This window comes from Hemitrygon akajei, chromosome 4 (assembly GCF_048418815.1).
Source record: "Hemitrygon akajei chromosome 4, sHemAka1.3, whole genome shotgun sequence".
In the NCBI taxonomy this organism is placed as follows: domain Eukaryota; kingdom Metazoa; phylum Chordata; class Chondrichthyes; order Myliobatiformes; family Dasyatidae; genus Hemitrygon; species Hemitrygon akajei.
This window is the reverse complement of record NC_133127.1, coordinates 157,966,468-157,991,261: the sequence shown is the minus strand read 5'-3', so window position 1 is coordinate 157,991,261 and position 24,794 is coordinate 157,966,468. Positions and strand designations below refer to the sequence as shown.

The window sequence follows — 24,794 nt, the reverse complement described above, 5'->3', positions numbered from 1 at the left end:
ATAACACAATGCCCTTGAATGAAAAATCCTACAAAAAATAATGGCTATGGCCAAGTCCATCACTGGTAAAGCCCCCCCAGCCACCCCCCCCCCCCCCACCATTGAGCACATCTACGTGAAACACTGTTGTAGCAAAGTAGCATCAATCATCAGGGTCCCCCACCACCCAGGACATGCTCTGTTCTCACTGTTACCACCAGAAAGAAGGTTCAAGAGCCTCTGGACCCACCCTACCAGGTTCAGGAACAGTTACTACCCCTCAACCATCAGACTCTTGAACCAAAGGGGATAACTTCATTTAACTTCACTATGCCATCACTGAAATGTTTCCACAACCAAAGGACTCACCTTCAAGGACTCTTCATCTCATGTTCTCAATATTTATTGCTTTATTTATTCATTATTATTATTTCTTCTTTTTGTACTTGTGAAGTTTGTTGTCTTTTGCACACTGGTTGAAAGCCCAAGTTGGTAGGGTCTTTCACGAATCCTCTTGTGGTTACTGAGTATGCCCACAAGAACATGAATCTCAGGGTTGTATATGGTGGCATACATGTACTTTAATAATAAAATTTACTTTGAACTTTGGACTCTGATGAGAAGAGGAGGATGTGTGTTAACCCTTAACCACCAACATTGTGACTAAGCATGATCAATGGGTATGAATCTACCTCAGTGTTCCATGTGCAAAAGTTATTTAATCGTCTCCCTGAATACTGTTTCTATTTATTTGCTCACAGAAATGGACATGCTGGCTGGGTCAGCATTTACTGTTGTACTGAACGCCCCAGCCTCATTGACACAAGGGTCATTCTGGTGGAGAGTTAGCAGTCAACTACACTTTTAGTCTGAAGTCATATGTAAACAAGTTATTGTGTTTTTTAGCTTTGGGTCATGACTGTATTCTGTAGTCTCTTTGAAGTTTACCAGTCCAGAAGAGAAATTATTGTTTCCCGTATTGCTGAATAAATACTTATATTATGCAGTTGTGACTCCCTTGCAAACTCTGTTGAGGTAAGGGTAATTGGACATTTGTAATGTGAGATTAATAAATTTTTCTCAGTTAAGTGCAAGTCGGGTTATAGAAATAAAGGAAACTGCAAATCAGCCATTCTCTTGAATGGCAGAACTAGCTCAAAGGTCAGAATGGCCAACATCTGTTCCTCACTCCACAATTTTCAGCATGGAGTAAAACATTTAACACACCAAGTAAATGAACAGAAAGGAGAATTTACCATGAGATGGTTGACTATTTGCATGTTAAGATTATCAACTGTAATTTGGAAGATTATAAAAATATTATTGTACTTCATGGAGCACCTTACAGCTCACCCCAGTCTCAGTGCATTCTCCATTAAAACCCCATTTAGAATATTGGCTATGCTAACTGCATAGCAGAAATTCCCTAGGTGGACTCTATGCTTAGGCACCTTTAAAAGGAAAGTATTATTTCTTTAAGTTAATTCCAACAGCAAAGTAAGTTTTTGTTGTTGAGTTCTGAAATAAACAACTCATGTTATTTATTAGTTATTAAAATGCTTGACAGTTTACATTCACCTCCCTTAATAATAACTCATAAAGTTAAATATTCTGCCTTCAATGAAATTCTGAATGGGTTCGGTACTCATTACATACCGTTCTGGAGCGAATTTCTTTGGCGTACAATGGGAAAAGAAACTCTGACTCTCCCTCCAATCGAATCCCATTTTCAGTAACTCTCAGGTGTCCCATTCCATCCTAAAAAAAAAAGAAAATAGAAATCAAATAACTAGAGCATGCTGCGAATTTCAACACTGTATCTGGGATGTAGCAGGAGCAAGCATCATAAATTCTAAACAGTTAACGTCAGGTAGTGTCATGACTGTCTGTACACTGAATTGTGCAGTCATTTCTTTGGCAAGTTATATCAGAATATTAACAATCCTCAATGGAATTTCAGAGGAATCAACGAGCAAAACTTGCCAATCATTTCAGTTGCACATCTTAAAATGGATGAAATAGCTGTGGGTCTTTAGAAATGGTTTCCCTTTAATCCCCAGATCATGCATCTTCGTTTTAGACTCTCCAGCCTGTTGTGTATTTAATATTTCAGTAATATTGTAAATATATTGTTTGATTAAGCATACTCTGTTGTTTACATAATGCATTGTGAGTTATATGTAAAAGTACGTAAATGGTAAACATCATTACGCTTCCACGTCATACGTGTGCGCTTTGCTTAAAGTAAGAATGAAGTTGGACTCACATTCCTGGCTTCCTTGTTTTCCTTGCAATTGGGTTTTATGTTTTGGAGTCACAAAACATAAGAGTGGTGATGAGGATGGGATAAGTGTAGTCATGTCCCGTGTTATGAATGATGGAAGTGAATGGCCATTGCGAGGAAAGTTACTCGCAGATTGAAACATGGCCTTGAAGCTGGTTTGGGGTGTTAAAAATTTCAATCAGTACTTGTATGGGTAAGAGTTTGCCCTTGTTACTGATCATCAACCACTAGTGTCCATTTTCAGTCCACAGAAGGGTGTTCCACTAACAGCAGCAGCATGGATACAGAGATGGAAATGCTGTTTCTTGGAGGACACAACAACAGGACCAATTCAAGAGGAAAACTAATCATGGAATTGCTGATGGATTGTCTTGTTTATTCTTAGAAAAGGAAACACCTAAAATATTTACAAAAGAGGATACTCCTCTTGACTTTTTCTCCCTAATGCAAATCAAAAATCCCCCTATTATGGCACAGATAATCCAAAGGGAAACCAGAAAAGACCCCACACTGTCTCAGGTCTACGTAGCCACCCAAAGTGGCTGGAAAGTGCAGCAGAAACTCCAGTTACCCTATTTTCACCAGGACTGGGATGTACTTGCCCTTGAAGGAAGTTAACATGTGGGGATTGTGAGCTGCTGTGCCATTCAAGCTGAGAGCTGAAGTGTTAGAGGAGGTACATTCTGATAATCTGAGCGTGGTCAAGATGAAAGGTGTTGGCTCAAAGCTTTGTCTGGTGGCCTGGGATAGATCAGCGGATCGAGCAGCTTGCCATGCATTGTCTTGGATGCTAACACGTCTTACAGAAGATGCCAAGAGAACCACCTCTCCATCCCTGAGAATGGCCTGCATTACCCTAGAAGATGATTCATGTAGAGTTTGCAGGACCATTCATGAACACAAATTTGTTGTTAGTAGTGGATACAACTACAAAGTGGCTGGAAGTGTTCCCAATACTGCCTTGCACATTGGTGATATGTTGTGCAGCCTCTTCTCAAGGATTGATGTTCCAGAACACTTAGTCAGTGACAATGGAATGCAGTTTGTTGTGGTGCAGTTTCAGTCATTCCTGAAGATGAATGGAATAAGACATATTACACTTACACCACACCCAACCAGCTAAAAATGGATTGGAAAAAAGTTTTGTCCAGAGTCTAAAGAACGCAATGCAAGCAATGTCAGCAGAGCACACTACACTGACACCAAATCAGAAGCTTGCTAACTTTCTTCTTGCATATCACAATGAAGCACACTTCACCATCAGAAACACCCCAGTTCTGCTGTTCCTGGGTAGTCCCTTGTATTCGTGCTTGGATATCCTCAAGCCCAATCTCAGAAGGAGTCTGCAGGACAAACAGCTGAGACAAATTGAAGGCCCCTCAAACAAGGATGTTTGATGTTCCACTCCTGGACAAGTGGTCCTGGTGAGGGACTACAGAGATGATCAAATGTGGGTCCTCGGAAAGATTAAGGACAGAACTGGGCCACTCTTCTACACAGTGGAGGTGGAGATTGCATCAGATATCCTCTAGAGTATTTCATATATATATAGGGTAGGGGGGGGGGGGAAGAAGGAGAGAGAAAGAGAGAGGGAGAGAGAGGGAGAGAGGGGGAGAGAGAGAGAGAATATAAGTTTATAGCTAAGCAGGGAGGAGTGTTGTGTATTTAATATTTCAGTAATATTTGAGTAGTATTGTAAATATATTGTTTGGTTAAGCATTCTTTGTTGTTTACATAATGCATTGTGGGTTATATGTCAAGTACATAAATGGCATACGTCATTACGCCACCATGTCATATCTGCGTGTCTCGCTTGGGTTCACAGTGCTGGCTTCCCTGTTTTTCTTTTAATTAGTTTTAGTTAAAGAACAACTATGCCCTCAAAGGATTTAACCTTTGATGCTCTTTCAGAATTTATATGTTTCAGTGAGTTTACCTCTGAAATCTAAAACCCAGTGATTGTAGACACTTAGAATTTTATTCTTCATTACACAACTCTCTCATAACCAATGTCGGTTGGAAACAATTCTGTTTTAAGGCAGTACCTTTTTATGCATCGTATTGTGTGAATATTTGCTCTCCATGTTGTGGCAACAGTGTTTAGTTCACAAACTTGTTCAGAGTCTGTGACTGAGGAGAAAGCCGCAGGCAAAAATGTTGCCGTGACACTAAGAAAGTACCCGTATAAATTTGAATTACAGATTAATTTCAGAGAGATAAAGAGTCATACTATCAGAAGTGCTGGACAACAAAACTCTGAAATTTCTGTATTGAGCAAGGGGCATGATTGAGATAACATGTCGACATATAGAGAGACAGCGAGCTGTGTAATTCAGCTGAGATCATGCATGGAGGAACAAAATAAAGATACGTGGGCTGCTGGAGTTCCAGGAAGGTATCACATTTATAGAGAATGGAGGCAGTGGAAGAGCAAGTTTACATTTCATGTTAAGCTGGCTGTTGCAGATATACCAGAGCACACTGGAGTTAAAAAATGACAGTATCTTACTGGATCACCAGGAAAGAGAATTCTACCACTCTATTAAGCTGTCAAATGAGATCCTAGAGTTGCATTAGAAATATATTGCAATTGACCCAGAAATGAAACGCTGACAGTCACTGATTTTTTTCCATGCACCTAGCAGCAGGGAGAACCCTTTGCTACTTTCTTAACAGAGCCAAGGTTGTAAGCAGATAATTATAGTTCTGAAGTCCTGACATCTGGACCATCTACAACATGAGACAGAATATGCATGCAAACATCCAAGGCCTCAGAGCGATCCAAAACCTGCCCAAATATAGGAATCTGATGTGGTGCAGCTCAAAAATACAACAGCAACACAAATCAACTTTGATATATGTTGCAAATTCTGTGGACAATAACAATGGTGAAGAAGAAATACCTGTACAGGGGAAAAAGTATGAGTGATGTAGATTGAAAAAAAAATTCCATGATCAATACACAGTGAAGAAGACATTTCATGACAATGGACTGAACAGAGGGAGGATCTGGTTCATCAGCAGCTGAATGAAAAGTATCTGTTGGCAAACAAGCTACATTATGGAAAGGAAAACCCACTAGATCTATCTTAGCCAATATGTTGGTGCAAGAGAATACAATGACATTTCAACTTCTTTCTGGAACACGAGTCTTTGTCCTCCCAAAACATGCCATCAATCTCAAAACAGTGGAGCCTTCTATTTATGGAAGGGTTAGATCAATTCATCTATTCTGAACAAGACTACACTGAAGTCTGCAAGGAGATGCTCTCCAAAGATACTAAACACAAAAAATCAGAAATATGGTGCACAGGATTGGATATCTATGTGGATTTCTTTGTGGTTTCTAGGATATTTTAACTATTTGAACACGTTTTTGCACTAAATGTGAGAAGTGTGAACCATGAACTCAACTAATTGAGAGCAACATGGAATGGATTTGGTTGAGATTAGTAAGTATGCAAATTATATCATTAAACTTGACATGGCCCAAAGCAGAATACATTAAAAGATCATGGTAAATTGTTCTCCCTTCGTTAACTATAGTTTGCATTCTATGTTGTTCACAAAATAGCTCCGACCATGATTTATTTTAACTATTAACAGACAGCTGACAATTAGCTAAGAGGCACACGGATAAGAGAAAAATGGAGGGCTGTGTGGAAGGGTTAGATTGATCTTGGAGTAGGTTAAAGTGTCAGCACATCATTGGCTGAAGGACCTGCACTGTTTTATAAGAGAGAACACTGCAAATGTGAATCCTTTTTGTCTTGCTTCAGTGTAGCACACCCAGCCTTTCATGTAGGCATTTCCAATTGTTCACCTTCTAAATTTTTTTCATGGTCAATGGTTCATGTCATCTCAATTTTTCTTCACATAGATACTCCAACTACTCTTCCTCTGATCTTATAACTTGTTATTTGTTAACAAACAAACCTAACAATTGACCCAAGGCTATAAATAATCCAGATTCATTTCCTAGAATTTTACTGACCTTATCTCCCCTGATAAATTTGCTTTGATAGTCTACAAACCATGGTAGCCCCCTTTCATCTCATCTCAAAGATACACAAGCGGGATGAAGTTGGTGGAACCAGCATTTTGGATGTTTCTTTCCCCGTGGATTGATCCTGATCTTTTGTCAACTATTTCATTTTCTTCTCACCTCTGTCTGCAACTCTTTTGATGGCCTCTAGCATTTTAACAGTTTACAATTTCCTGATCTTATATAACCATATAACAATTACAGCATGGAAGCAGCCCATCTCGGCCCTTCTAGTCTGTGCCGATGCTTATTCTCACCTAGTCCCACTGGCTCGCACTCAGTCCATAACCCTCCATTCCTTTCCTGTCCATATACCTAACCAATTTTACTTTAAATGACAATATTGAACCTGCCTCTACCACTTCTACTGGAAGCTCATTCCACACAGCTACCACTCTCTGAGTAAAGAAATACCCCCTCGAGTTACCCTTAAAATTTTGCCCCCTAACTCTCAACTCATGTCCTCTTGTTTGAATCTCCCCTACTCTCAATGGAAAAAGCCTATCCACGTCAACTCGATCTATCCCCCATTATTTTAAATACCTCTATCAAGTCCCCCCTCAACCTTCTATGCTCCAAAGAATAAAGACCTAACTTGTTCAGCCATTCCCTGTAACTTAGGTGTTGAAACGCAGGTAACATTCTAGTAAATCTTCTCTGTACTCTCTCTATTTTGTTGACATCTTTACTATAATTCGGTGACCAGAACTGTACACAATACTCCAAATTCGGCCTTACCAATGCCTTGTACAATTTTAACATTACATCCCAACTCCTATATTCAATGCTCTGATTTATAAAGGCCAGCATACCAAAGGCTTTCTTCACCGCCCTATCCACATGAAATTCCACCTTCAGGGAACTATGCACCAATATTCCTAGATCACTCTATTCTACTGCATTCCTCAATGCACTACTATTTACTATGTATCTTAACCAATCCATTTCTGTTATGAATATATCCAATCTCTCCACACTGTCCAACACTAGATCTGCCTTAAGGCCATCTTCTACCTTAATGAATAGAGTCAAGAACAGCCCCATCCACTCCCTATGGACCTTCACCACTGAACATGCCTTAACAGTGAGCAACATTTCTCAGAATCTGTTCACTCCTCTGAAATAAAAGGTTTGGCTGTAGCAACCCAAATAGATGATAGCCATGTCTAACTTTTAGTGGGATATATAAATCCTCTTTATTCCACTCAGTTTACTTTCGCTTCAAAACTGAAAACATTATCAACTTTACTTCTAGTTTCAAGTCTTTCACATCATCTGCCTCCATCTCTTCTGTGTTTCATTTTTTTAAGTCTCCATTTCATAGGATGGGTTAGTGACCAGTATCCAGTACAAGCCTATTGACCAGCACCCATAAGACCATCAGATATAGGAGCAGAAGTAGGCCATTTGGTCCATCGAGGCTGCCCCATCATTCAATCATGGGCTAATCCAATTCTTCCAGTCATTCCCACTCCCCTGCATTCACCCCATACCCTTTGATGCCCAGGTTAATCAAGAACCTATCTATTTCTGCCTTAAATACACCCAATGACTTGGCCTCCACAGCTGCTTGTGGCAACAAATTCCACAGAGTTTCCAGCCTCTGACTAAAGTAATTTCTCCGCATCTCAGTTCTAAATGGACATCCTTCAATCCTGAAGTCGTGCCCTCTTGTCCTAGAATTCCCTACCATGGGAAATAACTTTGCCATATCTAATCTGTTCAGGCCTTTTAACATTCGGAATGTTTCTATGAGATCCCCCCTCAGTCTCCTGAACTCCAGGGGATTCAGCCCAAGAGCAGCCAGACCTTTCAGACCTCCTTTTAATCTACAGTATGATTCTGTGCTTCTAGTCACCTGATGTTTTAAAAAGCCATCTTATTCCTGGTTTGCTTTCTCGATGCTCTCCCTCCTACACTGTGATGATTACCTTTAGAATAAAAATAAAACCTGACCACAGCTACAAGTGTAACCATCTCAACCCAAACCTGAGTAAACTGCACACTCCTCAATCAACGCAGCACGGCACAACTCATGTGTGGAGCCTCCGGTCCACAGGATCGGAAAAGGCTTCAGAAGATTGTGGACTCAGCCAGCTCCATCACAGACACAACCCTCCCTGCCATTGAGGGCATCTTGATGCCTTAAGAGGTGGCATCCATCATTAATGACCTCACAAACCCGGATATTCCCTCTTCTCATTGCTGCTGTTGAGGAGGATGTACATTGTTGCTGTCGAGGAGGACGTACATTGCTGCTGTCGAGGAGGACGTACATTGTTGCTGTCGAGGAGGACGTACATTGTTGCTGTCGAGGAGGATGTACATTGTTGCTGTCGAGGAGGACGTACATTACTGCTGTCGAGGAGGATGTACATTGCTGCTGTCGAGGAGGATGTACATTACTGCTGTTGAGGAGGATGTACATTGCTGCTTTCGAGGAGGTTGTACATTACTGCTGTCGAGGACGTTGTACAAGAGCCTGAAGTCCCTCACTCAATATTTTAGGAACAGCTTCTTCCCCTTCACCATCAGATTTCTGAATGATCCATGAATACTACTTTGCTATCCCTATTTTGAACTATTTATTTACTTCTTGTAACTTAGAGTATTTTTTTCTTTTGCATTGTTCTGCTGTTGCTAAACAACAATTATCACCACATGTCAGTGATAATAAATCTTATTCTGATTTTCAATCCTTTATGTACATGCAAACTCTCTAAACACTTCTCTTTGTTTTCCCTCTACCCTTCCAGTCGAAATCATTAGCTCCCTGTTCTGACCCATCCTGAGCTGGAGTCACATCTCTTAGGCTACACCCACACTAGACCGGATAATTTTGAAAACGCTGGTTTCGCGTGAAAATGATAGGTGTCCACACTATGCTTTTAAAAATATCTCTATCCACATTGAAACAGAGATTTCAGCGAATCTCCTCCTACTGCGCATGCGCAGGACACATCTACCAAAAACAAACGACATGTCTGGTGTCGAATCTCACCGTAAAAGTGCGCGTTTGTGTAGTTACAGACTAGAAAAATTAAAAATGACGAACAGCTGTTGGCTCTCGTGCAGGAGAACTTAAAACTAAAAAAAAAACAAATACAGGAGTGTACAGAGGCAATCGACAGGGAGTTCACGGAGAGTATGACCCGGCTGATGACGAACATTGAAAAACTGACTAACTCTGTCACATTAATAAAGCACCTTGTTAAATGTATAAACACATCTGCATCAGTGTTATCTTGTATTTCCATACAATGTTACATTAGGCTGTTACACATCTATTGTCAGAGAAGTACTTGCATAAATAGGTAAACCACCTTCATACGAGCAAGGACAGAAAACAGCAAAGTGAGTATATTTATTTATTCAGTAAGTTATGGATCAAAGTATGTGGTGAGTACATTTCTAACTCTTCTGGCGTCAGTTTCTGAAATTGTTAGGTTGCGTTCAAGAAAACAATGAAATGGCGTGCTGCCATCTTGATAGCATTTTCAGAAGTCTCCGGTTACCCCGTCCACACTGATCTGGCTGATCCGGCCAATCCGGCGTTTTCAAAAATACCCACTTTGGAGAGCGCTTCTGAAAAGCTCCGGTTTTGGTGGATGAAAATGCTATTTTAGTGTGGACGGAGGGTAAAAACGAAGAGAAAAAGCTTCGGTTACGGATTTATCCAGTGTAGTGTGGACGTAGCCTTAGATCTCTGCTATATACTTTCATGCTAAGAGTAATCAAAGTTTCAAAGTACATTTTTTATAAAAGTATCTATACAGTATACATCCCAACAATTCTTCTTCCCACAGATATCAGCGAAACAAAGGAACACCATTGAACATATTCTGTCATGGTCCTGACCATTAATTCCCCATTTTCTCCTAATTCCCTTTGATGACGGCACCGAGATTTATCTGTGAAACTCAGTCTCTTTGTGTCAAGATCAGTTTTCTAAGTTCTACTAGAGTTCCGAGATTTACCTGTGAAACCCAGTCCTTAGGGACTTTATTAACCATTTCATTTTCGTTTATTTGGACGACATCTTATTCTTCTCCCGCAGTCTTCAGGAACACACCCACCATGTCTGTCAGGTTCATCAGAGGCTTTTAGCGAACAAGCTAATCGTTAAGGCAGAGAACTGCGAGTTCCATGCCCGTTCTGTCATTTTCCTGGGGTACATCATTGAGAGCGGGCAAGTGAGGGCGGATCCCGAAAAGATCCGGGCGGTGGCAGAGTGGCCAAAACCCACGACACTCAAGCAACTCCAGCGATTTCTGGGTTTCGCAAACTTCTACTGTTGCTTCATCAGGGATTACAGCGGGGTGGCAGCGCCTCTTACTTGACTCACCTCTCCTGCGACCCCTTCCACTGGACCCCCGGAGCGGACTCCGCCTTCTCGGAGCTGAAGAGGTGTTTCACCTCCGCTCCCATCCTGGTCCAGCCTGACCCCTCTCACCAATTCATTGTGGAAGTCGACGCCTCCGACTCTGGGGTGGGAGCGGTCCTCTCCCAACACTCCGGCCCAGACCAAAAGCTCCATCTCTGCGCTTCTTTTCTCGCCGGCCATCCCCCGCCGAGCGGAACTACGACGTAGGGAACCGGGAGTTACTGGCCATCAAACTCGCTTTGGAGGAGTGGAGGCACTGGCTGGAGGGAGTGGAACATCCATTCATTGTCTGGAAGGACCACAGGAACCTCACATACATCCAAACCGCCAAAACGCCTGAATTCCCGCCAAGCCCCTTGGGCATTATTTTTTGGCCGTTTTAGATTCACACTCACCTATTGCTTGGGGTCCAAGAACAGGAAGCCCGATGCTCTCTCCTGTCAATACGTTGCTGAGGAGGGCCTTCCCAACCCCGAGACTGTCCTTCCACCAGCCTGTGTGGTGGCTGTTCTCACCTGGGAGATTGAATCCATAGTCAAAGAGGCCCAACGGACTCAACCTGACCCAGGCAATGGACCCCCCGCCAATCGCCTCTGCATGCCTGATTCTGTTCGGTCTCAGGTTCTCCAGTGGGGGCACACTTCTCGCTTTGCCTGCCATCCCAGAATCGATCGAACTCTATCCTTCTGAAGAGACATTTCTGATGGCCCTCCATGGATGCTGACACTTGTTCCTTTGTCTCTGCCTGTTCTGTTTGTGCCCGCGGAAAAGCTTCCCATCAACCACCTGCTGGACTGCTTCGTCCCCTACCTGTTTCTAGTCACCCTTGGTCTCACATTGCACTGGATTTCATTACTGGACTACTCCCTTCACATGGGAACACTGCTGTACTCACCGTGGTGGACCGCTTCTCCAAAGCCATGCACTTCGTAGCCCTTCCCAAACTCCCTACAGCCCGTGAAACAGCCGACCTCCTTGTCCATCACATCTTCCGCCTTCATGGAGTTCCCTCTGACATTATTTCCGACCGGGTTCCCCAATTCATCTCTCAAGTCTGGAGATCCTTTTGTCAAGCCTTTGGAGTCTCAGTGACCCTGCCTTCCGGCTTCCATCCGCAGACTAATGGCCAAACAGAATGAGAAAACCAGGATTTGGAAGCAGCACTGCGCTGCATAACCGCCAACAACCCCTCATCCTGGAGCACCCATCTCGCTTGGGTAGAGTATACCCACAACTCCCTGGTCAGCACCGCCACCGGAATCCCTCCCCCCGAATGCTCCCTCAGTTACCAACCCCTTCTGTTTCCTGCACATGAAGACAACATTGCTGTGCCTTCAGTTCAGGCCCATCTCCGCCGGTGTCACACGATCTGGAAGGGTGCACGCGTGGCCCTGCTCCGCTCAGCCGACTGCAACCGGAAGACTGCCGAACGCCATCAAATTCCTACACCCAATTATTGGCCTGGGCAGAAGGTTTGGCCCTCTTCAAAAGACATCTCCCTCAAGAATGAACCCAAGAAACTCACCCCTCGCTACCTGGGACCGTTCAAAATTCAGAGCATCATCAATCCCTTGGTGGTCACACTCAAACTGCCTTTTCTATTTCCTGTAACCTGTGGTACACCTCCCAGCCACTGTTGGGAGGCCTGTCTATAACTGCCACTAATGTCCTTTTACCCTTGCAGTTTCTTAACTCAACCCACAAGGATTCAAATCTTCCGATCCTATGCCACATCTTTCTTCTGATTTGATGTCATTCTTAACCAGTAGAGCCACACCACCCCCTCTACCTACCTTCCTATCCCTCCAATATAACGTGTAACCTTAGACATTAGGTTCCCAACTACAACCATCCTTCAGCCACGATTCAGTGATAGCCACTTCATACCTGACAATCTGTTATATTGCAACAAGATCATCCGCCTTATTTCTTATACTATGTGCATTTAGATACAACACCTTGAGTACCATATTTACTATCCTTTCTGATTCTGCATCCCTAATGATTTGATACTCAGCCTGTTGGCTGCAACTGTCCCCTCACCTGCCTGCCCTTCCTGACAGTCTGACTGCACGCTATCTTTACTCTTTTACCATCCGTCCTTTCTTGAGTCCCGTCTCTCCAGTTCCCACCCTCCTGTCAACTTAGTTCCCGTCATCCCCACAGCCCCAACTTCTGCCGGATATTCAGACTAATGGCAATAAAAATTCTTCATGTAACGTTGCAGTTGTTATCTATGTAGTGTGAGTGATGACAATCATCAAAACTTCGCATGTTGTCAGCAAGACCACAAAAGCATTTACCTGAAACTGTTCCGTCCAGCTGAAAAACCTCCAAAAGTCAAATAGCAGCTGATACATTCATACTCCAGTGAATTTTAGTACTAAATAATGTCTTTCCTTATTTGTTGCAAATTATTATTACGGTATATATTTATTATAGTGTTCTCCAATAATCATCAGCCACACATAGCAAATTGGAAATATTAATATCCTTTACAGCACACACAAAATGCTGAAGGAACTCAGCAGGCCGGGCAACATCTATGGAAAAGAATGAATAGTTGGAGTCCTGATGAAGGGTCTCAGCCCAAAATGCCGCCTATTTTCTCTTTTCCATAGATGCCTGTTGAGTACCTCCAGCATTTTGTGTGTTGCTTTGGATTTCCAGCTTCTGCAGATTTTCTCATGTTTGCGATTCCGCTAACATCCTTTATGTCATTTCTGTACAACAAATGAACTTGCATAATTTGCACTGGCGTTAGATGCTGTACATGCATTCATCAACCATACAAATCCATATATTAGTCACTGTGGATGTTGGTAAGTTGACAATGTGTAAAACAAGTGTGTTTTTATTTGCTCCGGACCCTTAACTTGCTTAAATTACTGAAGCTGGCAAATGATATTGAAATAAAAATAACATATATCTCAATTGCGCAAAATCATGCAAGGCAGATTCAGCCAAAATTATTTTTTGTGGCCTGCAGATTGTCTGGCTGGACAGTGCTGACTCTTAGATTAAAGACACAGTATGCCATATAATGCATTACACAATAATGCTGTTATTGCAATGTTATTCCAATGCTATTTATATTGTAAATACATGCTGGTATTTATGTATTTATGCACATATTATTCCATAGCCATCCAACTTCCAACTTTAATTTTTATATAATTCTTTATTCTTTATAATTGCTGAAAGTTCCAACCTGATGGCATGAGCAATAAGTTCAACAATTGGCAATTTTATCCCCTTCCTCCATTCCTCTTCTTCATTTCCCTTCTCTGGTCTGCTTCTTACCTCTTTTCATTTGCCTGTTTCCTCCCTCTCCTCTCATATCAGCTTCCTTCTTCTCCAGCCCTTTACCTTTTCCACCTGAGCTTCTTACAACATCACTCCTCCCCACCCACCTGGCTTCACCTATCACCCTCTAGATTGTACTCCTTCCCCTCCCCACACTTTTTTATTCTGGCATCTTCCCTTTTCCTTTCCAGTCCTGATGCAGAGTCTCGGCCCAAAACGTTGACTGTTTATCCTCTCCATAGATGCTGCCTGACATCATCTTGTTCCTCCAGCATTTTGTGTGTGTTGCTCTTGGATTTTCAGCATCTGCATAATCTCTTGTGTTTATAATTGTTGAACGCTGCCTTCTTATTGCATGTCATGCCCAGACCAACACAACACATCAAATTCCAAATACAGTACATGTAAATGTATATGGCAACTAAAGCTGACAACTGAAAATTGGTCATTGACAAGGTATTAAAGAAATCAACAATTGATTTGTAGCTGATCTTGAATACCCTGCCAACTAGTTATAGACCACAGCGGACAATAGATTGGCCATGTACCTTGCTTTGTGTTCACTGCTTAAACCTGAATAGTGATCTGGAAATGGTCAACTTTTATTCAGCAGCTGTTGGTTCAGGGTTTCAAATAGATGAACTTTTTATAATATTGTTTGTTATTCAGTTAACGCATGGGGCTTTATTAACTAATGATCTCATGCTTTCAACAAAAATACTTATACACTTGCTTTGAATAAAAATATTCAATTATACTGTACAAAATCCAATTAATATTTAAATAGTTGTTGAAACACATTAGATTAAAAAATCATTAGAAATACTTTGACATAAGTTTTGCCGGTATATCTGAACTCTCATAAGAAGATGCAAAAATTCAATAAACATGCATAGCAAGGAAAGGCAACATTGCCTCATAAATGATCAGTTGGTAGAACCATAGTGCGTGCTGAAACAAACGTTGATGGTAGTAAAATGTATCTCTCCTTCATAAAGTGCTCAGAACAAATTTTCGGCATGCACCCAATCCCAAATCAGGGTCACCAAATAATATGGTGAAATAGGGATATCTTTGCATTAAGAACTTGTATTCATGGTTTCTTCTCTTTAAGAAACATCATGACTCAACCTATTTTACAGTTCAATCACTCGTGTGCAGACTCATGGGAAGTGAGACAACTCTATTAAAGGACTTCCATGAAGATGACGGAACATTATGGTAGAATCGGGGGTAGTGAAGAACATCAGAGAACAAAACAAGGGTATTAGGAGACAAGAGTAAATGAGTCCAGGGAACATCATAGGTGAAGTGGCTAATCATCCTGTTCAGTGCATTGGCAGCAGTAGGTCTATGCTTCGAGGTATCTGTGAGTTGCAGGCATGAGTGCACAGATACTTTGATCTGTGCTCAGTGTTGTCAGTGATGAGACTGTTAAATGTTAAATTGACTCAGGTGTGCTGGGGGCAAATTTATAAAGCAGAATAACAATGCCCCAAATCACACAAAATTCATTATTTCCAATACAAATTGCTGCTTGCTTTATTGAGGATAGTTGGGATTTCTGATTCAACGTGTTGGTAAGTAATTAATGAGCACAGCATATGTTGATGCTATTGCATGCAGGAGATTGTTGGCCAGAAAGAGTTACAATCAATGGACAAGAATGAAGGTGGCCATTTTGTGAGACTGCCCTTGCAGTCACCATTTTGTGAACTGTTTGATGAACTGATCATTGCTCTGGGATAACTTAATTAGAGCTATTGAACGTGACACAAGGTGTTTCTGCCATGATCTGTTAAGCATGAGACCATTCTCAGATAAGAAGCTATTTATTGTGTTAAATGACGCACACAAAATGCTGGAGGAACTCTGCAGGTCAGACAGCGTTGATGGAGATGAATAAATAGCTGATGTTCCAGGCTGGCGCTCTTCTTCAGGACCGGGGAAAGATGGCAGAATAAAAAGCTGGGGGAGGGGAAGGAGGATAGCAAGAAGGTGATAGGTGAAGCCAGATGGGTAGGATAGATAAAAGGGTGGAGAGGAATGAATCTCATAGGTGAGGAGAGTGGACCAAAGGAGGAAGGGACCCAGGGGAAGGTGACAGGCAGGTGAGAAGAGATAAGAGTCCAGAGTGGGGAATAGAGGAGAAGGGGGTGGTGAGGAATGTTTTTTTTTTACCTGGAGGAGAAATCGATACTCATGCCATTAGGATGGAGGCTACCCAGATGGAATATAAGATGTTGTTCCTCCACCCTGAGGGTGGACATTGTGGATCAAGAGGAGACCATGGACCAACATGTTGGAATGGGAATGGGAATTTGAATTAAAATGTTTGGCCACTGGGAAGTTCCACTTTTGGTGGACAGAGCAGACATGCTCGACAAATTAGTCCCATAATTTATGACAGGTCTCAGCAACATAGAAAAGGCTGCATCAGTAGCACCGCATACAATAGGCAACCCCAACAGATTCACATTATGGCAGTCTCAGAGAATGATGTGTTCTCTTGGAGTGGTTGGTAAGGACAAGAGGAACTCTGTTACTGTTAAGGCAGTGGGAAAAAGGAGTGAGCATGGGTATTCAGAAAATGAAGGAGATGCGGGTGAAGGCAGCATCAATGGTGGAGGAAGGGAAACCCTGTTCTTTGAAGATGAGGGCTTGCCCTCAAATGGAAAGCCTCATCCTGGGAACAGATGCAGTGGAGATGAAGGAACTGAGGAAAAGGAATAGTACTTTTACAGGAGACATGGTGGGAAGAGGGATAGTAAAGGTAGCTATGGAAATTGGTAGGTTAACAATGGCTAGTGTGCAAAATGGCAGGTTTGCAAAAGTAATCTTGTTATCTCAGTCTAGGGTCGTGATGACCAGGTTTAACTGGCTTGAACCACTCAGAGTTGAATAGAACAAAAGAAATCACCGAAGGCACATGGTTGATAGCGAAGGCCATAACACAATACAGCTTGTAGCCCTGGTCTACACCCAATGGGAATCTGACACAGGTCAGTCACATGACCTTGAGCCAATGAAATTGAAGCATCATAGATTGACCTGTTGAGAAAGAGTATAAAAACAGAGGATTTTGGGAGCTCAAGCAGCAACAACTGTCTGGAGATGGACCATTATGGATGTGAAGAACCCCATGTTGGACATACAGAGATCACATCAGGACCATGCGGAACACCTGGAAGAATAGACTTTTTCCTAGGCATTACTTTTCTATTCTTTGAGTGGTCATGGAGGGTTAGGGAACAGTAGGTGTGTACACAGGTATTCAGTTGGGTAAATTAGCATCCTTGTGGACTGAGCAAGTAGAAGTACTCAGCATATACAGATTTTCTCTGTGCCTAACCGATCGTTATTCCTAATGTGTAACCCTTGTAACAAGATGCAATGGAGAAGTGAAACCCAGGTTCAGGGAGAACCAAAATGTGGCTAATTTAATTTCATGCTAGTTTGATTCAACACTTTAAATCATGCAAAGATTTCTTTATAAACGTGTGTTCAAAGTGGGCACTAATGTTTATTTTCCTCATCTAATGCCTGGACTTATTAGTACAGCGTAACAGAAGTAAGTAAATCTTAAAATCCAACACAGCTGCCAAGCTCCACATCAACTGAGCTTTTAGCCTGTCTCTGTTTCTATTGCCAACTGACATCTGGAGTATTTCTTGCTGTATGTAGATTTTATACTCTACTGTTCTTATGGAAGAACAAATCAATATGCCTTCACAGTTTAAAAGAAACAACTCAAAGCTCACCATGGAACTCAATGAGTCTGAAATGTTCATGGCACCAGTGAGACAGAGGCACTATATAAATGTATATGGGATTTACAATTAAAATTGAGTATGCCAAACATTTTACAGCACTCTGATAGTCAATTATAGCATCCATATTGATTTACACTGAACTAATGTTTACTTGACTACTTGCTTTTCAATTAAACGTTAACTGAATTGTTTATTAATGCTATATTCAGACAGGTATAATAATTTCTAAAGCCAAATGCAGCTCCAAAAACAACCATCATTTATATTTATATTGTAATTTACTACTTGGGAATACTGGTACATTGGCAAAGGCAATTGTCACAATCACATATATTAACAGCACACCAATATGAAATCATTCATGCAAGTATCAGTGATTCATTGTTCCTCTTCAAAACATTTCACTGAACAGGAGATGATTGATTTCTTGCTCTTTCCTCATGCCAAAAAATAAATAAAATGTTCCAGTGAGAATGAGTGAGACGCAGCAAGACCTTTGTTTTCTTTGTCATTTACAAAGTGTAGTTTAGGTTAGTTAAATAATGTGTTCATCAAAATTTCTTCATACAAGTATACAGTATATGGCAGAGCATATATCAATATGCTTTAATGTGTCAATATATTGATCATCAATATATTATCAATAATCATTACATTATTAATAGTTAATCAATATATTTTTACAATATTCCATTGTAAGAAGTAAAATTAATTTTATCTGAAGAGACTTAAGTTTTCATTTTTTCAGCTGACCACATTCTGGCAAATGTCAGAACCCGAAAATTACGGTCACTGGAAATATAGAATAAAAATAGAAAAATCTGGTGGTACGTAGCAGGTCAGGCAGCATAGATTGAACAGCATTGACCTGATGTGCTAAACCTCTTTCACTCTCCACAGATTCTGCATGACCTGCTGAGTACCTCCTACATGTTCCGTCTACATCATAAGCTGTCATCTTTCTCTTCATATACTTTAAACCACTTTTTATAATGCTGTTTACGTTGTAAATACATGCTGTTACATGTGCATTTATGTACAATTTATTGCATATCGCACTCTTAACATTCATTTTCACTTAATTCTTTATATATTTTGTTTTTTTTTAATTGCTTGTCGTGCCAACACAGCACAGCAAATTCCTAATACATATGGAATAAAGTTGATCCTTCATCCTTTTGCTTTACCTTTGGAGACTCAGTCCATTTTATAGCTTTCCCAGTAGTTGACCCAGAACTAACAGTTGTGGTCCCTGCCACACTTTGGGTAAAAGTTCACTGGAAGCACGATAGAAAGAAAAGGGATTTCTGCTCAAGTTCTGGAAAAGTTACAACAGCTGGTCTGTAGCAATGGTGATGATAATCCAGACCATAGTGTCACTGGGCTTCCACTCAGATAAACTCCTCCAGCGTAAAACGATAGATGCCAGAGTACGGGCCTCCATTTCTAACTTTGATACCCAATATAAAATGCAGTATGTTTCCGTGGATCACAGAATATCCAGAAGGAACAACATACCACAGGAAGGCCACTATATATGTCTTACACCATAGCTTCCATTCTGCTTAGCAGCAACCTTCTGTTGGTTTACTATTCTGTGAAGGTGTAGAACGAGAACAGTTAACTAAACCGTCTTGATGATTTCTATTATATATGCTGAGGGCAAATTTGTCTTTTGGCAATAGTGGAACACAGGGTGAGCTGTATCAATGACACGCTCAGTTGCCCTCATAACTATTGCGTTGAAGTATGTTGAGAGGTTGATCATGGCTAGAATTAACTTCTGCCTAAGCAAGGGCCTGAACCCACTGCAATTCGCCTACCACCACAATAGGTCTAGAGTGAATGCACTTTCACTGGCTCTCCACTCAGCCTTGGACCACCCAGCATGTCAGTCTGGTGTTTATTGATTACAGCACAGCATTCAATGCAACCACCTCCCCAGTACTAATTAACAAATTTCAAAACCTGGCTCTCTGTACCCCCCTCTGCAATTGGATTCACGACTTCTTCATTGGGAAATCGCAGTCAGTGCGGATGGGAAATAATACCTCTTGCTCACTGATTATTAACGCAGGTGCATCACTCCCTCTACATTCACGACTGTGTGGGTGGGCACAGCTCAAACACCATCTATAGATTCCCTGACGACTCAACTGTCAGCCTCAAAGTGTAGGGCCTTGGCTGTCCTGCCACACACTAAAATGATGTAGCCTGTGGCTATCTTAGATATGTTCTTAGTGAGGCAAATGCAGCTATCGAACACAAAAAAAAGTGAAGTGATGGAGAAAGTTAAGTGATATTGTGTGAGGAACATAGAAGGCACCCTTAAACATCTGGTTTATCAGCCATTGGTTAACCAAGACAAAATGAGTAGAACATGAACATACTTCATGTCAAGGGGATACCCACAAAAAGTTTTCATAGCTCCACAAATTCACAAAGATGGGTGTGTGTGTACATTCTGTTCTAGGGCAGATAAGAGTGCTAGGAATTAAATTGCCACAGGGAACTACAGAAAGAGATCAAAATGGTGAATGAAATGCTGGCCTTTATATAAAACAGGCTGCAGCACGCAGTGTCATAAGTTATGCTTTAGTTCTATGAAGTTTAGTTAGGTAGTTAGGAAGCACTTCTACACAGAAGTCCCTTACACACATTACAACTAACACTGGATCAATTGTTAATTAAAATTAGAGATTGATAGATTTTTGTTAACCAAAGGTTCTAAGGAATAGATTAAGGCAAAAGGTGATAGAGGAAATCAAGTCACAGGTCAGTAATGATATTGTACAGCAGGACAGAATGCAATCTCCCTCTGGAAGACCAAACTCAAGACCAGGGAAATGGTGTTTCATGGATATGATTGATTTTTTTTAAGAAGTAACCAAGAGAATTGATGAGGGGAGGGTGATGGACTTTACTTATGCGGACATCGACGAAGTCCTACATGGTAGGGTGGTCTGGAAAGTTAGAATGCATGGGATTCAGGTGAGTTAGGAAATCCGACGCAAAATTGGCTTGGTGATAGGAGCCAGAGCATGGTGATGGAGCACTGCCTTCAGAATGGAGTACTATAACCAGCAGTCTGTCACAGAGATCAGTGCTGGGTCCAGTTTTATACTGATTCTACTGATCCATTATTACAGATCTTTAATAACCATCCAGATATAATATTACGGGATAAATAAGCAAGAACAACTTTATAGATACAGTATAGCCACTCCAAACACACACAACATATAGAGATCAGTAAGTGAAAAACACCAGAAATATGCAGAATTAAAAGAGGAAATTGAAGGACTATGGAACATGACTATTGTCCCAAGAGTAATATCTACAACTGGTATCATCCTAAAGCCACTACACAATAGAATGAAACAATTAGGCTTACACAGCAATATTTATGTAAATATCCAGAAATCTACTATGCTAAATATACCTAGAATGGTCTGAAAGTTCCTAGCAATGGAGAAATGACTGTGCTTGGCTATACCCATATCTCAGGTTTACAAACTTGAACTGAGAAAAAATAAATAAATCGATAGGTAGATGGACAGATCAATAGACAGATAATACTGACAACATGAGTTGTGGAGACTTTACTTTTATTGTTACCAAACAAATGATACTAGGGCGTATCATCACAGCGATATTTGATTCTGCGCTTTGCGCTCCCTGAAGTACAAATTGAAGTATATATAGTAAAAATTTAAATTATAAATCATAATTAGAAAATAGAAAAGGGGAAGTAAGGTAGTGCAAGTCAGGTCCGGATATTTGGAAGGTACGGCCTAGATCTGGGTCAGGATCCATTCAGCAGTCTGTTAAGCAGTTTGTTAAGCAAAGTTTAAGGATCTGGTCTCAATTTAGAAAATTTTTTGGTTTAGCGAATTTTTCATTATCATCTCCCATTCTCCTTAATTATATTTTTATCCCTTCCATGACTGACAAAGCCTTTAAGGATTGGGATGAACTAGGTATTAAGTGTTTTTGGGACCTGTTTATCTCAGGATCTTTTGCTTCATTTGACCAATTGTCAACTAAATTTGCACTGCCAAAAACACATTTTTATAGATACCTTCAAATTAGAGATTTCTTATGTTCCCAATTAACTGCTTTTCCTATAGGTCCTGATAAAAATTTACTGGATGATCTTTTAAATTTAAAACCTTTTGTTAATGGTTCTATTACCGGTATCTATAACTTGTTGATTGATTCTAGACAAGATTTTTTAGATAAAATAAAAAAAGCTTGGGAGGATGACCTAAATTGTCAGATTTCTGATGAAAGATGGAATAAAATTCTTAAACGGGTTAATAAATCATCTTTCTGTGCTCGTCATTCTCTTCTACAATTTAAAGTGGTTCATAGAGCTTACATTTCTAAACAGAAGCTGTCCAGTTTTTATCCGATGTTTCTCCACTTTGTAATAAATGCAACTCTGCTGATGCCTCTTTAATTCATATGTTTCGGTTTTGCCCTAAAATTGAAAAGTTTTGGCGGGAAGTATTCCATACCTTCTCACAACTTTTTAGGGTCCAATTTGACCCAGATCCCCTTACTGCCTTGTTTGGTATTATTGCAAATGAAGATATAACTTTAAATACTCCTAACCTACAGGTTTTAGTTTTGACCTCTCTTTTAGCAAGGAGAGCAATCTTGCTTAAATGGAAGGAGTCTACCCCTCCTACACATCTTCAATGGCTATGTGATATTATGTCTTATTTAAATTTAGAGTAGATCCGCTGCTCAGTCTTAAATTCGAAACAATCTTTTTATGATATTTGGGGACCTTTCCTAAATTACTTTTCCAATTTATAAAGTTTAACAGTGCACAGACTTTTATGTATATTTTTATCTTCTCTTCTTAAGCGAATATGTCTTTTTTTCTAATTATCCATTATCATCCATCAGCTTTTTTCTTTGGTAGTTGGTAGGGGGTTGACTTTTTTTATATAAAAAATTTCTTTTATGATGTATGACCTATCTTTAAATTTTTGATTACAGAGTGGTATACCTTTATGTGATATGCTATAACATTTTGATCAGATTTATTACAATATATGAATGTACACAATTTATGTTGAGATGTATCTATGTGTTGCACTCTGTAAATCTTGTTTTTTCTTCTGAATAAAAATATTGTAAAAAGAAAAACAAAAAAGCAGTCCTATCACAGTTGGAAAGAAGCTGTTCCCAAATCTGGCCGTACGAATCTTCAAGCTCCTGAAACTTCTCCCGGAGGGAAGAGGGATAAAAAGTGTGTTGGCTGGGTGGGTTGTGTCCTTGATTATCCTGGCATGCGGTGTAAAGTGAGTCTAAGGATGGAAGATTGGTTTGTGCGATGGGCTATGTTCACGATCTTCTGCAGTTTCTTCCAGTCTTGGACAGGACAACTTCCATACCAGGTTGTGATGCACCCTAGAAGAATGCTTTCTATGGTGCACCTATAAAAATTAGTGAGGGTTTTAGGGGACAGGCCAAATTTCTTCAGCTTTCTCAGGAAGGAAAGGCACTGGTGGGCCTTCTTGGCAGTGGACTCTGCTTGGTTAGACCAAGTCAGGTCATTTGTGCTATTCACCCTGAGGAACTTAAAGCTTTTGACCTGTTCCACCTGCGCACCACCGATGTAGATGGGGTTGTGCGGTCCGCTACTCCTTCTGAAGTCAACAACCAATTCCTTCGTCTTGCTGACGTTGAAGGATAGGTAATTGTCTTCGCACCATGCCACCAGGTCCTTAATTTCCTCTCTGTACTCAGACTCATCGTTACCCAAGATACGGCCTACAATTGTCGTGTCATCAGCAAACTTATACATTGAGTTTGATGGAAACTTGGCTACACAATCATGGGTGTACAGTAAGTACAGCAGGGGGCTGAGTACACAGCCTTGTGGGGCACCGGTGCTCAGAGTGACTGTAGAGGTGAGCTTGTCCCCTATTTTTACAGCCTGGGTCCTGTCTGTGAGGAAGTTGAAGATCCAGCTGCAGATCTGAGTGCTAAGACCCAGGTTCTGGAGCTTAGGAATCAGTTTATTTGGAATGATGGTATTAAAGGCAGAGCTGTAGTCAATGAAAAGGAGCCTTACATATGTGTCTTTATTCTCCAGGTGTTCTAAGGGGGAATATAGTGCCAGAGAGATGGGATCTGCCGTTGACCTGTTGTTCCGGTAGGCGAATTGCAAAGCGTCGCGGTCGACCGGTAGGTTATGTTGATGTGTTGACTTTGTAAGTGAGTCCATAGGTTGTTGAATTATTTCAGTGTTGAGGTGAGTTAAGGTATCTACACTGGTTCAGGAGCCTGATGGTTGGAAGGTAATAACTGTTTCTGAAACTGGTGGTGTGGGACTTGAGATTTCTGCACCTCCTTCCTGATGGCAGGAGCGAGAAGAGAGCATTGCCTGGATGGTGGAATTTCCTGATGATGGATGCAGTTCCTTGCAGATGTAGTCAATGGTGGGGATGGGTTTTCCTGTGAAGAACTAGCTTGTGTCCATCACTTTGTCATAGCTTTTCCATTCTTGGGCAATGGTGTTTCCATACCAGGCTGAGATGCAACAAGTAGAGATACTCTCCTTTATGGATGACAGAGCAGACTCGATGGACCAAGTGACCAAATAATGCTCCTGTGTCTTATGGTCCTAAGCATCTATAGAAGTTTGTCAAAGTTTTAGAAGACATGCCAAAATCTGCAGAAACTTCTAAGAAAGTAGAGGTGCCACTGTGCCTTCTTTGAAATGGCACTTACACGCTGATCCCAGGACAGGTCCTCTGATGTGAAAACGTCAAAGAATTTTAAGTTACTGACATTCTCCACCTTCGATCCCCTAATGAGGACTAGCGCATGAACCCCTGGTTTCTTCCTCCTGTTGTAGACAATAATCAGCGCTTTGGTTTTGCTGCTGTTGAGTGAGAAATTGTTGTCATAGAACCATTCAACCAAATTTTCAATCTCCCTCCTTTATGCTGACTTGTCATTACCCTTGGTTTGACCAGCAACCTTAGTGTCATCAGCGAACTT

At 41.0% G+C, this 24,794-nt stretch overlaps 1 protein-coding gene across 6 annotated transcripts in view; it reads right to left on the bottom strand.

Moving 5' to 3' along the window:
* Positions 1 to 24,794, bottom strand: part of sgcg (sarcoglycan, gamma) — a 596,108-nt gene that overhangs the window by 185,480 nt on the left and 385,834 nt on the right. For all 6 annotated transcript variants that reach the window (XM_073043720.1, XM_073043716.1, XM_073043715.1 and 3 more), the window contains one exon: positions 1,636 to 1,737. In XM_073043720.1, coding sequence (XP_072899821.1) covers positions 1,636 to 1,737 — 102 coding nt within the window. The remainder of the gene's footprint in view (positions 1 to 1,635; positions 1,738 to 24,794) is intronic.